At 46.9% G+C, this 14,747-nt stretch overlaps 1 protein-coding gene across 1 annotated transcript; it reads right to left on the bottom strand.

Moving 5' to 3' along the window:
• Window positions 1–2,222: 2,222 nt before the first annotated feature.
• On the bottom strand, window positions 2,223–12,096 carry LOC147097872 (leucine zipper putative tumor suppressor 1-like). Its single transcript, XM_085970911.1, has 3 exons — window positions 11,357–12,096; window positions 5,673–6,491; window positions 2,223–2,969 (listed from the first exon to the last, which is right to left on the bottom strand). The coding sequence occupies exons 1-3, from the start codon at window positions 11,813–11,815 to the stop codon at window positions 2,271–2,273; spliced, it is 1,977 nt and encodes a 658-aa protein (XP_085827037.1). The 5' UTR covers window positions 11,816–12,096; the 3' UTR covers window positions 2,223–2,270.
• Window positions 12,097–14,747: the final 2,651 nt, after the last annotated feature.

Genomic DNA, 14,747 nt, shown 5'->3' on the forward strand with positions numbered 1-14,747 from the left:
ATTGTTCAGCTCCAAGGACAGAAGCAGCCAAAAAACCTCGGAACTAAGTCAAGTTTTCCCGTGCAATACTGATGCGCATGGTTCAGTCACCCTGACTCCAGGTTCAATGGACTTTGGCTAGCTCGAGTCAAAATCTAACTACATATACAAATCAGCCTGGTTCACCCAAGCCTGAGACATAATTTATTGAAATAACTTAACACAACATTATGCAAATTTGATATTTTTATTCAATGGGCAGAAATGACCGCAACCGTTCAATACTATATTTCAGCAGCTTGGAAAACATTGGATAAATTCACCGATCCCTGCTGTCTTAAGGGACTGGGAGCCAGGATGCGGCTACAGCACTGCAGTGCTGATTCTCTGACCCCCGTGCCCCCTTTGAGCTGGCCCCTTACTGGAAGCGTGCAATCAATGAACTAAATCCTCGTAAGTTTTGCCTTTGACAAAAAAATTAGATATCGGATTTTCCTGTCGTAGCACAGGTTCGTTCGGCAGGAGGCAGTTTGATTTTGCACCCGTCACATTGGTTGAATACTGACCCTGCTGAAAGTTCAATGGACGGCCTAGTTAAAAATATTTCTAGCCAGCTCCTGGGTTAACAAAGTCTGCATTTGGTAGCTCCCTAGTGTGGGGCAGGACTTCCTATATTGCTGCAGCAAATGAAGGTCTGCAGCAGCACTTTAAAGGAGCATGCATTTTTTTCTCAAGAAGAGTTTACCTGATCAGTTTAGCTTCTGTTTTTGGATGGAGGAGAGTGGCCAGAGTGCATCACACGCCCCGGTGTTTAGTAATGTTTCAGCGGATGTGTCGCTGGAGCCAGTGAGTTAGAAGAGAACAGTCCAGCAGTCAAACTGACCCGAAGAGCATCACAAAGTGGGTTGAAGGAAGTGGTCGAGCAGGCCATTGCTCGAAGTCACACTCAAAGGGCACGGATTCAAGTGAGGAGAAAGTTTGGAGACCTTTCCAGGGCAGCCAACTTGAGGTCATCCAAAACTCTGCTGCCCATGTCCTAACTCGCACCAAGTCCCGTTCGCCCATCACCCCCTGTGCTCATTGACCTACATTGGCTCCCGGTTAAGCAGCGCCTCGATTTCAAAATTCTCATCCTTGTTTTCAAATCCCTCTATGGCCTCGCCCCTTCCTAGCTCTGTAATCTCCTCCAGCCCCACAGCCCCCCGAGATATCTGCGCTCCTCTAATTCTGCCCTCTTGAGCATCCCTGATTATAATTGCTCAACCATTGGCGGCTGTGCCTTCTGTTGCCTCGGCCCTAAGCTCTGGAATTCCCCCCCTAAACCTCTCCGCCTCGCTACACCTCTCTCCTCCTTTAAGACGCTCCTTAAAACCTACCTCTTTGACCAAGCTTTTGGTCACCTGTCCTAATTTATTCTTGTGTGGATTGGTGTCATTTTTTTGTCTTAAAATACTCCTGTGCAGCGCCTTGGGACGCTTTACTACGTTAAAGGTGCTATATAAATACAAGTTGTTGTTGCAGCCAAGGGAGGATTGCCACCCCTGTCAGTGAGATGCACAGTATTGGGGTATTTTATGTCTGAAATGATGGATGCTGATAATGGAGAGAGAGGAAGAGACCTCCAACTCTGGAACAGAATTGAGGCAGTTACATTTTAAAAAAATTAAAAAGTATTCCCCCCCCCCCCCGCCCCACCCACCCTCTGTCCCACCACTTGCCATTTTACATAGGATTTTTCTGTTCTCAAAGGCTGTGCTGTGACCCTTTCTCCCCACACCATTTTTAAAAGGGCACAATTGAGAGCTCGTTATGCCACCTTAACCTCGTTCAGTGCGCTGTGGGCACATACCAGGTAAAGCCCAGTGAATATGTAATCGAAAATTGCGTGTTGCAAAATGTTTGCTATCAGCTGATCCAAGCATGGAGTACTTGACATGGGAGAATACTGCCACGTGCAATCCCTGAAGCATGACTTTTAACAGGTGAGCTTGTAGTGTAACTTAGGAGTGCTTGATGCAGCTATTGGGTGAAAAGTGCAAAAATGAATCGTTCCAATCCTCAATCAACACTGTCTTTCACCTTAACAACTTCACATGCGTGCATATCTACATACTGATATGGTGGGGGAAAAGCTTAAGTCATTCTGAAATCAAATCCATTGGAAAGCCTAGTGTTGTGGGTTTGCAAAGGATACACTTCACTGAATCAGTACTCACTGATATACAGCCCTGTCCTATACACACACACACAATTACCAACACTGGGCCTTGCTGAAAAGCAGCTGCTTTTTGTTATATCGCGGTAGCAACGATCTCCTCAAAATGAATGTCTGCACTCTGCACCTCGCTATCCACAGGATCCCTCGCCTCCAGCTCAATTGAGAGCTGCTGGATGGCTCTCTCGAGGCTGTGGTTCTGACGGTGCATGTCAAGGTAGCTCTGCTGGAGCTGCTTCTGGTACTGGATCACCTTCTCCTTCTCTGCTCGCCACAGGAGCCGCTCCCTTTGAAAGTTGCGTAAAAGCTCTTGGTTCTTTTGCTTCTCGCGTTCCAGCTCGGCTTTCAACCTTCCTACTTGACCCCGCAGAGCCGAAAAGTCTTGCTCACTCTGCTGCCGGGGTGGCTCCGCGCCTGTGTGGGGGTGCACGGGAGCAGCTTCATTTGCTGCAGCGCGGTTCAGTTCTTTGCGGCTGGTCAAGTTCTGTTTAAGCTCTGCGATCTCACGCTCGAGCAGGCCGACCTTTTCTCTCAGCAGGTCAGCCGCGTTCTTCATGCGCTGCCGCTCGTTTTCACAGACCTCGAGTTCTCTCACCTTGGCCCGGACCGAATTCTGCAGTTCCTCAACCGTCTCCTCCCGAGAAGATAGCTTCCCTTTGGCCTCCCTCAGCTGGTTCTTGACAGACAAGACCTCGTTGGCCTTCTGCGCCAGCTCCGTTTGTGAGTCTTTCAGCTGCTGTTTCAAAAGCGAGATCTCGCCAGACTTCTGGCAAACCTGAAACAGTAATGTTGCATAATCCGCATGTTAGTACTGTGCATTCTGTTTGCATATAACAATAACTTGCATTTATATATCACCTTTAACATAGCAAAACGTCCCAAGGCGTGTCACAGGAGCGATTATCAATCAAAATTCGACACCGAGCCACAGAAGGAGATATCAGGACAGGTGACCAAAAGCTTGGTCAAAGAGGTAGGTTTCAAGGAGCGTCTTAAAGGATGAGAGAGAGGCAGAGAGGTTTAGGGAGGCAATTCCAGAGCTTAGGGCCGAGGCAGCTGAAGGCACGGCCGCCAATGGTGGAGTGATTAAAATCGGGATGTGCAAGATGCCTGAATTGGAGGAGCGCAGAGATTGCGAAGGCTTGTAGGAAGTTATGGAGATAGGGAGGGGCGAAGCCATGGAGAGATTTGAAGACAAGGACGAGAATTTTTTAATTGAGGCGTTGCCGGACCGGGAGACAGTGTAGGTCAATGAGCACAGGGGTGACAGGTGAACGGGCCTTGGTATGAGTTAAGATACGGGCAGCAGAACTTGGGATAAGCACAAGTTTAGGTGAAAATATACGATTAAGGCTGCGAAATCATGGGAGTTCACGGGAGGACAGATGATGTCCATTGTAACACCTCCAGCCAAGCTCCCATGGTGGTTCATTTGACAAAGGCAAACTGGCACCGATTGTAGCCAGGAAGAGCCCAGGTTTGATTCCTGGCCTGTGATGAGCTAGCTGACCTTGGTATGGTTGGCATTCCGGGCGCTGAATGGCGCGCTGCAATTGGCCTGAGTGGCCTTTGGCGCTGGAGAGGTAAAATCAACCGGGTTTCCCGCTCCTGCTCGTTATCTCGCAGCCCCTGCTGAAAGTGAGCATGTATGGACGTTGGTAGAGGGCAGGACGGGGTTTGGCAGTTCTGTCCCCGCAGTCTAATGGCCTGCCAATGCTCACTCCTTCGGTTCATGCTTGAAGAATGGCCAATAGAGCAAAATCTCCGAGGGTGCACCCACTGGAGCCTTTGTGCGTCATGGGTCAGGGAGTCAATACATCCAGGAATGGATGGGGAGAGAAAAAATACTGAAAATAGCACACTGCCGACCATGTAATTTTCTATAACGTTTATACGATGAGACACAATGGAGAGTTCCAGGGCTCCGAATGGGAAGCAGCAGCAAGTGGTGCTGTATCATAACTTCCCTCCTGCAAAGATAGTCTTTACCGTGTTACCAGGAGCATATTTATCAACAAACTCATATAAAAGGAGTATACATTTTCTTTTTGTGCATAAAATGGCACAGCGACAGGGTGTAATGAGGACGGATGTCCTGAAGGCTGCTTGAAGACGCTTATCATCCCATATTCCTTGCAATAGCAAAATACTGCGGATGCTGGAAATCTGAAATAACAACAGAAAACGCAGGAAACACTCAGCAGGCCAGGCAGCATCGGTGGAGAGAGAAACAGAGTTAACGTTTCAGGTCTGGGACCCTTCATCAGAACTGGACAAGGCTAGAGATGTAACAGATATTAAGCAGGTGAAGAGGGAGGGGAGGAAGCAGGAGAGATAAAATGTGGTAAATGGGGATGGCAAAAACATAAACAGCCTGAAAAATGGGGGTAGGGGTTAGTCTGAAATTGTTGAACTCAATAACCCCGGACCCCCATTTTTCAGGCTGTTATTGTTTTTGCCATCCCCATTTACAACATTTAATCTCTCCTGCCTCCGACCCTAGCACAGACTGTTCCCCCCCTCCCCTCCCCCTTTCCCCTCCTGCTTAAAAATCTATTACATCTCTACTGTTGTTATTTCAGATTTCCAGCATCTGCAGTATTTTGCTATTGTATTACATCTCTAGCCTTGTCCAGTTCTGACGAAGGGTCACCGACCTGAAACGTTAACTCTGTTCCCCTCTCTCCACGGATGCTGCCTGGCCTGCTGAGTGTTTCCAGCATTTTCTGTTGTTGTTCCATTATTTCTTGTTTGCAAGCAGCAAAAACAAGATATATTCAGCTGTCACTGCCTGGCCAATATTTGATTGAAAGCTAAACTGGGTTAGTTTGGACTGATCTTACTTCATACCATTTGTAACATGAGCAGGATGTGTAAAAATATGCAGCATACAGCCAGTGCTTTAGCCATTCGGCAGCATGCATTTACAAAGTTGCTCTCCTGGTGTAGCACCAATCTTATGACGGCCAGAAAGCTTGACGTAAAGTTCAAATTTCGCTTTAACATTTCAATCGATTCTGTTAACTTTTCAACGAACTTCTTCCGTTTTAAATGTACTTAATGACATAAATCGTGCTATTCATGTAGAAAGGACTTATGAAATATACTGGGCGGCCTGCTGGTGGCGCTGTCCAGGGAGAGTATAAATACTCGGGCACGGGTCCAGCTTGCTCAGGGACATTTTGTAAACAGGGACTAGTGAAGGATAACTAGACCTCCATGCTGTGAAACAGTCGATTAAAGCCTTGTTTAATACGCTGACCAAGTGCCTAGTAGTTTTCATACATCACTTAATTCATAAGGTTCCCAAACTGCATGAAGCTTTACTAATTTCATAAAGAAGTGGCGAACAAAACCAACCTCACAACCATTGTGGCAGGAGGTTGTTGCGTTATTATCCATACAATTCTATATTCTATGTTCCTGTTGCCGTAACGTTATTTTTTTTAACTTTTCCGACAAGTACTGGTGGACCTACCTCCCATTTAGTTTCTTCCAGTCTTGGAGCGAGTTCAGTTTGTTCCCTTTCATAGGATTTGCATTTGGCATTCAGTTTGTCCCGCTCCTGCCGCAGTTGGGCAAAGTCATCCTCGAGCAGCTTCTTCTCTTGCTGGAGTTGGATGACTTGGAGCTGGTGGGTTCTGTGGGCCTTTTGAGAGGCTTGCTTCATTTTAGTGCCGCACCTCTGCTCACGGTGCTTCTGCTTCTCCTCGCAGGTGCGGAGGGCGCCCGGTTCCTTCTCGCCCAGGGCTTGCTGCAATTCTGCTTCTTTCCCCGCCAGTTTCTGCTCAAGATCCTGAACAACGCATTTGCTGGTGGAAAGGGGTGAGCGGCCACAAGAAGCACCCTGCGACAGAGGTTGGGCCTGGTTAAAGTTCATGCTTTTGCTGGTCGGACAGTGCCCACGATCCGAGGTAGATGTGCTGGTGGTGACATTGTTCAAGATGCCACCAAGAGAGCCAGCTGCCTGGCCAATGTGCTGAGCAGAGCCTCCAAACCTGCTGAGAAGACCGGTTGGAGCACCAGTAGGGTCTGTCCTGCAACTGTGTCCCGTGCTGTGAGTCGGGAGGCTGGACATGGAATTTCTACCTGAGTCAGACAATGTTCCTGAATGGTTTGTGTGCTTTTGGTCTTGACCTTTCTGCTTTCCTGAGTGGTTAGCTGGCCTCAACACATTTCCCTGATATGCAAGGTTTAGGCTCGCCTGGTTTTCCAAGGGGCAATCGCGATTGGTGCTGCCATTTCTAGGTGCCACTGCCTTAAATGCTGTCGGCCTGACGATGCTTTTCTCAACGCCCTACAGAAATATTATAAGAAATGGTTAATCTCACTCATATTATATCTTACCTATCTTTCACCTCACTATCATCAGTCTGTGAGGACTGGAGGTAGATAAACAATGGCAAACATTTAAAGATAGAATGACAAAATTGCAAAAATTGTTTATACCAATCTGGCATAAAAGGAAATCTAAAAAGGTGACTCAACCGTGGATAACAGGGGAAATTAGAGACAGCATAAAATCCAAAGATAGGGCGTATAAAATAGCCAAAAAAAGCGCCAGAGCGGAAGATTGGGAACAGTTTAAGATAGAGCAAAGGAGGGCAAAGGGCATGATCAAGAGGGGCAAAATAGCTTACGAAAACAAGCTGGCGGAAAATATAAAAACTAACTCCAAAAGCTTTTATAAATATATCAAAAGGAAAAGACTGGTGAAAACCAAAGTTGGTCCATTGCAGTCAGATACGGGGGAATATATAATGGGAAATAAGGAAATGGCAGATCAACTAAATGCATACTTTGGGTCAGTCTTTACGAAGGAAGACACAAAAAACCTCCCTGGGATATCGGGAAAAATAGGGACATTGGCAAAGGAGGAACTGACGCAAATCAATATCTCTAAGGATATGGTGTTAAGGAAGCTAAAGGGATTGAAGGTGGACAAATCCCCAGGGCCTGATAACATGCATCCTAGGGTACTGAAGGAGGTGGCCCTAGAGATAGCGGATGCACTAAGGATGATTTTTCAGAATTCATTAGACTCGGGAACAGTGCCGATGGATTGGAGGGTAGCTAACGTTACCCCACTATTCAAAAAGGGGGGTAGGGAAAAAGCAGGTAATTACAGACCTGTAAGCCTTACATCAGTTGTGGGCAAAATGCTGGAGTCCATCATTAAGGATGAAATAGCGGAGCACTTAGCAAATGGGGACAGGATAGGACAGAGTCAACATGGATTTACAAAGGGTAAATCGTGCTTGACTAATCTATTGGAATTTTTTGAGGGAGTAACTGGTAGAATAGATGGGGGAGAGCCAGTAGATGTGGTGTACCTGGACTTCCAAAAGGCCTTCGATAAGGTCCCACATAAAAGATTAGCATGGAAAATTGAGGCTCATGGGATAAAGGGGAAAGTTTTGGCGTGGATAGGGAACTGGCTGTCAGATAGAAAACAGAGAGTTGGAATAAACGGCTCATTTTCTGAATGGCAGGCAGTAACAAGTGGGGTACCACAGGGATCTGTCCTGGGCCCCCAGCTGTTCACAATTTACATTAATGACCTGGATCAGGGAGTCGGATGCAGCATTTCCAAATTTGCAGACGACACTAAACTAGGAGGTGGGGTGGGCTCAGAGGAAGAGACCAGGAAGCTCCAGAGCGATTTGGACAGACTGGGCGATTGGGCGGATAAATGGCAGATGCACTATAATGTGGACAAGTGCGAAGTTATCCACCTTGGGTGCAGGAACGGGAGGGCAAATTATTATTTAAATGGCAATAGATTGGGAGAGGGGGAAGTACAGAGAGACCTGGGTGTTCTTGTACACCAGTCACTGAAGGCGAGCATGCAGGTGCAACAGGCGGTCAAGAAGGCAAACGGTATGCTGGCCTTCATAGCAAAAGGGTTAGAATACAGGAACAGGGATACCTTGCTGCAGCTGTACAGGGCACTGGTGAGACCACACCTCGAGTACTGTGTACAGTTTTGGTCGCCTCATCTGAGGAAGGATGTTCTTGCCATGGAGGGGGTGCAGCGGCGATTCACCAGGCTGATACCAGGAATGGCGGGAATGACCTATGAGGAGAGACTATGTAGTTTAGGGATGTACACACTGGAGTTTAGAAGATTGAGAGGGGACCTCATAGAAGTGTATAAAATTCTGACAGGTCTAGACAGACTGGATGCAGAAGGAATGTTTCCCTTGGCGGGTGAGAACAGAACTAGAGGACATAATTTAAGGATAAGGGCTAAACCATTTAGGACAGAGATGAGGGGGAATTTCTTCACTCAGAGAGTGGTGAACCTGTGGAACTCATTGCCACAGAGGGCAGTGTACGCCAGCTCATTAAATATATTTAAGAGGGAATTAGATATATTTCTACGGGCAAAAGGGGTTAAGGGTTACGGAGAGAAGGCGGGGACGGGATACTGAATTAAAGGATCAGCCATGATCTCATTAAATGGCGGAGCAGGCACGAAGGGCCGAATGGCCTACTCCTGCTCCTATCTTCTATGTATCTATGTATGTATCTATGTCTCTGTCCATTCCTCAACCATAAATTCCGCTGCAGTGCTGAGGGAGCGCTGAACTGTCGGAGGTGCCGGCTTTCAGATGAGACATTAAACCGAGGTCCCGTCTGCTCTCAGGTGGACATAAAAGATCCCACAGCCACTATTTTGAAGAAGAGCAGGGGAGTTATCCCCGGGGTCCTAGGGCCAATATTTATCCCTCAAATCAACGTCACTAAAAACAGATGATCTGGTCATTATCACATAGCTGTCTGTGGGAGCTTGCTGTGCGCAAAATTAGCTCCCGCCTTTCCTACATTACAACAGTGACTGCTCTTCAAAAGTAAAAGTAATTAATTGGCTGTAAAGCGCTTTGGGATGTCCTGAGATTGTGAAAGGCGCTATATGAATGAAAGTTCTTCCTTTGAGGGTTAGCTTGGCTCAGTTGGTAGCGCGCTCACCTCGAGGATTTGAGCGTGTAATCTAGGCTGACACATTGTCACGGTATGGAGAGAATGATGCACCACTGGAGATCCCGGGGTGGAATTTCCATGGTGGTCCTCTGGTCTTCCGCCGCAACTTCAGTAGAAATCCCGGAGAAAGGTCGCAAATGGCCGATCACCCCATTTCTCCGGGGTTTCTGCCGGTTCCTGCGGGAGATCGAAAAACCCCAGTGGAATTTCCAGGCCCCTGTGCTTTTGGATGAGGTATTAAATGAGGCTTGTTCAGGTGAACGCTAAAGATCCCATACCACCGCTCAAAGATGATCAGGGGACGTATCTTGATCAACGCTATTCCTTCAAGCAACACCATCGCCTAATTGACTTCAAAGCTGTTTTGTGGGATCTTACTGTGAAAATTCAAACGTAATTAATTGAGTGTGGTAGCCTAGTGGCTATGGTACTGGACAAACCACCTAGAGGTTTGTGAGCTCATATCTCAAGTTGTGAAACTGATTTCAATAAATCTGGCCATTTGTGACCATGAAAGATGCCAGATTGATGTTAAAAACCCAACTGGTTCACTTTTGAGAACAGAGCCTGCCACCCGACCTGGTCTCCTCTACATGTGAGTCCAGTCCCTCGGGAGCAACTAGGGATGGGCAATAAACATTGCCTTGCCAGTGTTGCACACATCCCAAGAACAAATAAAAAGTATGTAAAGCACTTGGGGATTGTCCTGAGAGATGTGATGAGACCCTGTATCAGCGGTTCTCAAACGGGTCCGCGAAACAATGTGAAACTGCTTCCTGAGCAGGGCGGGCAACGTCAAGAGTGTGCGGCGGCCAGAGGTGTGCTTGGTGCGAGCCGGGAGGCGGGAGCGTATTGTGACCGCCACATGTGCAGCGCAGAGTGGGCTGGCTGCCTCCCCTAGGAGGGGAGCACGCGTGGAGCAGCGCCGAGAGTGACACGAAATTCGCCAGTTAGACCCACAGTCACCAAGGCTGGTGGTGGGCCAATATAGATGGGGGTCCGTGATTACTAATCCATTTGAAAAGGGGTCCTTCATCCAAAAAGGTTTGAGAACCACTGCCCCATATCAATGCAGTTTTTTTCTTTCTAAGCCTTTGAGCTGGTTGGAGTAGGACAAGGAGACAGAGGTTCAAACTAGTAAAAGTTAACTTTTATAACAAGAGGTTCTTCATGCAGAGAGTGATCAACGCTTGGGGTGGACTTTAGAGTGATGGAGCCGATAACTCTGGAATCATTTCAGGAACAGGAGGATCATCTGGCTCATGAGCAATGCCACGGGAGCTCCACTAGGAAATCAATAAATGAATAGTTTGAAAACAGGCACACAGAAAAGCAGCACAAAATCAAGGGCGAGTTCAAAACTCGGGGCCATCTATCTAAAATAGTCACTAATAAATCCAATAAGGAATTCAGGAGAAACCCCTTTACCCAGTGAGTGGTTCGAATGTGGAACTCGTGACCACATGGAATGGTTGAGACGAATAAATGCATTCAAGGGGATGGAATAGAAGGATATGGTAAAAAGGGTGAGATGAAGCAAGGTGGCTCGTGTGGAGCATGAATATCAGCATGGACCAGTTGGGCTGAACGGCCTGTTTCTGTGCTGTAAAGTCTATGTAACTAGGTGTAGCAATGGGGGAGTGCAGGCTTGGTCTTGAACTCATCGTATTGGCAGGCAGATGAGAATGTTTCAGTGTCCGCCAGGGCTCCGTTGCGTGCTTTTCCTCACTAGGCTACTTGAAGAAATAAAAAATACAGGATTTTCCAGTTGCCGCTTTCACGCTCGCAAAAGATTGCAACCCACGGACATTGAGGGTGAAGCGAGTGTTCGTGATCTTTCTCATCCCACCTTACAGTATCATGAGCCGCTTATTGTTGCTAGGGTTTAAAGGTGTGCTCCAACACGCAGGCCAACTAAACCACGCTTGAAACATTGGACCCGAAAATTCACACAACTGGATCCCACCGTTTTCAAGTGGAGTTCCGTCAGTCTCCATGAGGGGCTGGTGACATTCTATTTTGTCCCTGATAAATAAGTAGAAAGAAGGAAAGAGACTTGCATTTATAGAGCGCCTTTCATGACTTCAGGATGTCCCAAAGCGCTTTACATCCTACGAAGTACTGTTGAAGTGGAGTCACTGTTGCAGCGTAGGCTGATTGGTGAAACCGAGTACTCACCTGTTCAAGCTGGCCAGAGAATGGTACCAGTTTTGGTGGAGGTCCTTTGATGTCCATGATGACGGGCCCATCTTTCTGAGGCGCCAGGCCTGCAGCACAGTTTTTGGGCTTGCCCATCTTTGTCCGCCCATTTGTTTGGCTTATGCTGATGTAGAAAAAGTCCTCGGTTCTCTCGCACTTGGAGTTCATTTTTGAGCTGTTGGCGGTTGGCCCGCGGCTGGCGTCGAATTTCAGCAGCCCATCCTGTTGCCTGATCAGCTTCTGAAGGTGGGAAGCTTTCCTGTTCCTGTAGTCAAAGGCTTTGCACTGTCTGTCGTGGAGATTGCAGCCCGATACGAGACTGCTAACGCTTCCCATGGTGCCCTCGGCTGGATGAGATATTAACGGCGAGGCAGGCGGAGGTTTATTCTCCAGACAGTGAAGTTTGAATTGGAAGTGCAAGGCATCCCCGGTTGCCATAGCAACTCCGATTCAAAAAGTTGATTCCATCTGGCGGCCCTGCTAGGCAACGAAGAAAAAAAAAGATAAGAATCCAATTAATTAATCAGTTGGCAATTATCAGTAATAAACGGATCACGCAACAAAGCCGAAAGTAAATTTATTCCATTTCTAGTTCAGAGACTGTAGGATCGAAATTCTGATAGTTGAAGTTCACATCGGAGTATTTATCGTGCCCATACACCTTTCCTACAGGCACTATCATCACACAAGTGTTAACCCGTTTATTTTATGGTGTGGAGATGCCGGTGTTGGACTGGGGTGGACAAATGTAAGAAGTCACACAACACCAGGTTATAGGCCAACAGTTTTATTTGAAATCACAAGCTTTCGGAGCGCTGCTCCTTCGTCAGGTGAAGTGGAGAGATGCATAAAGACACAGCTTATATAGTTAGAGAATAATGCCAGATGATTACAGGTAATCTTTCTAACTGCCATTTATCACACCTCGGCAGAGAGATAATCACAGCAATCAAAGGTGTGAATGATGTCCAAACAGGTTAGTCAGGAAAACAATGCTTTTTTCTGTTTTTGTTTTTCATACAGACCCCAGCATCTGCGACATTTGACCTCTTGTGACCCCACCTCATTGTTCTTTAATGTAATGTTTTCCTGACTAACCTGTTTGGACACCATTCACACCTTTGATTGCTGTGATTATCTCTCTGCCGAGGTGTGATAAATGGCAGTTAGAAAGATTACCTGTAATCATCTGGCATTATTCTCTGACTATATAAGCTGTGTCTTTATGCATCGCTCCACTTCACCTGACGAAGGAGCAGCGCTCCGAAAGCTTGTGATTTCAAATAAAACTGTTGGACTATAACCTGGTGTTGTGTGACTTCTTCCGTTTATTTTAAACAGGGGACCACCCAAGACCAAACCAGTTGTCTTCAGCATTTTGTCTATTCGTTCCTGGGATGTGTGCGTCGCTGGCAAGGCCAGCAATTTATTGCCCATCCCTAATTGCCCTGGAGAAGGTGGTGGGTGGTGGGCTGCCTTCTTGAACCGCTGCAGTCCGTGTGGCGAAGGTACTCCCACAGTGCTGCGAGGGAGGGAGTTCCAGGATTTTGACCCAGTGACGATGAAGAAACGGCCGATATATTTCCAAGTCAGGATGGCGTGTGACTTGGAGGGGAACTTGGAGGTGGTGGTGTTCCCACGCGCCTGCTGCCCTTGTCCTTCTAGGTGGTAGAGTTCGCGGGTTTGGGAGGTGCTGTTGGAACAACCAGTGCAAGTGCAGTTCTGCCAAGAAACCTGGATGCATCAATGCATTCCTCCCACATGCGACATACAATCAAAAGCTATAGTGGTTTCATTAAAATATACCAGTCGAGCTCCCGTATCATTGCACCTGGGGCATCAAGACCAAGTGTTGCCTTCAGGTGAAGCAAGGTTAGAGGGCAGGGGACAATTTGACCGGGGCCCACAGGTGGAATTCAGTCTCCATTTTAAAGTCATACACGCTGTCCTAAATTCCTAACTCCATATTTATAATGGAAACTGGCCGTGTGAACTTGCCACGCTGTAATCACAGCCTCCCGCCAGTGGTGGTGCTGCAACAGGAGGACGAGCAGGCAGGTGTAATTACAGCGTGACCAGTTGACATAGGTAGCTACCATTATACTTGTGGACATGGAATTTGTAATGGAAAAGTTGAGGACGTGTTCTCCTTGGAGCAGAGAAGGTTAAGAGGAGGTTTTATAGAGCTGTTCCAAATCATGAAAGGGTTTGGTGGAGTAAATAGGGAGAAACTTTCCAGTGGCAGGAGGGTCGGTAACCAGAGGACACGGATTGAAGATAAATGGCAAAACATCCAGGGGGAAAATTAGGAGACTTTTTTTATGCAGCGAGTTGTTGTGATCTGGAATGCACTGCCTGAAAAACTGGCAGAAGCAGATTCAGTAGTAACTTTCTAAAGGGAATCGGATATATACTTGAACAGGAGAAATGTGCAAGAATATGGGGAAAGAGTGTGGGATAGTGGGACTAATTAGAGCTCTCTCAAAGAGCGGGCACGATGGACCGAATGGCCTCCTGTCCTGTATGATTCTATAAATGCATTCAGATGTCAAAGTTTGAATTAAAAGAAAGACTGGCATTTCTATAGCGCCTTTCACGACCACCTTTTTGAAGTGTAGTCACTGTTGTAATATAGGAAACGTATGAGGGAAATATCTGCACTCCTCTAATTCTGCCCTCTTGAGCATCCCTGATTATAATCGCTCAACCATTGGTGGCCGTACCTTCAGCTGCCTGGGCCCTAAGCTCTGGAATTCCCCCCCTAAACCTCTCCGCCTCTCTACCTCTCTCTCCTCCTTTAAGACGCTTCTTAAAACCTACCTCTTTCACCAAGCTTTTGGTCACCTTCCCTAATATATCCTTATGTGGCTCGGTGTCAAATTTGTTGTCTTAAAATACTCCTGCGCAACGCCTTGGGATGTTTTACTACGTTAATGGCGCTATATAAATACAAGTTGTTGTTGAAATGTATTAATTGAAATGTGATTGCGCAAGTTGACACAGTATTTGTGAATGTCTCGTTAAGTGTCCACTGGCTCCGTAAAATGTACATGTGAGTGTACTCTGTTGAGAGTTCAATGAAGAAAAGTGAAAAAAAAACACACACAGGTTAACCAGCACCTGTGTAAGAATGGTGTAGCTAGGAATGTAGTACAAGGGCACTGGGTGTTTCTGCTTCATTAACTGTTCGAGATTACTGTTCACATGACTTTTTGATGAATCACTTCTGTGAGTTGGGTATGTATTAGGATTCCAGTCGTCAAATCCCCTAAACAGTATAGAGCGAGCAAACAACCCCGAACCTTGTTCACGTGGAATTATTTTCTCAGTAATGCTTAAAAACTGTTCGAAAACACCGTGATCTTGAGCT

This window comes from Somniosus microcephalus, chromosome 30 (genome assembly GCF_052327205.1).
Source record: "Somniosus microcephalus isolate GS21.2 chromosome 30, FLI_Smic_1.0, whole genome shotgun sequence".
In the NCBI taxonomy this organism is placed as follows: domain Eukaryota; kingdom Metazoa; phylum Chordata; class Chondrichthyes; order Squaliformes; family Somniosidae; genus Somniosus; species Somniosus microcephalus.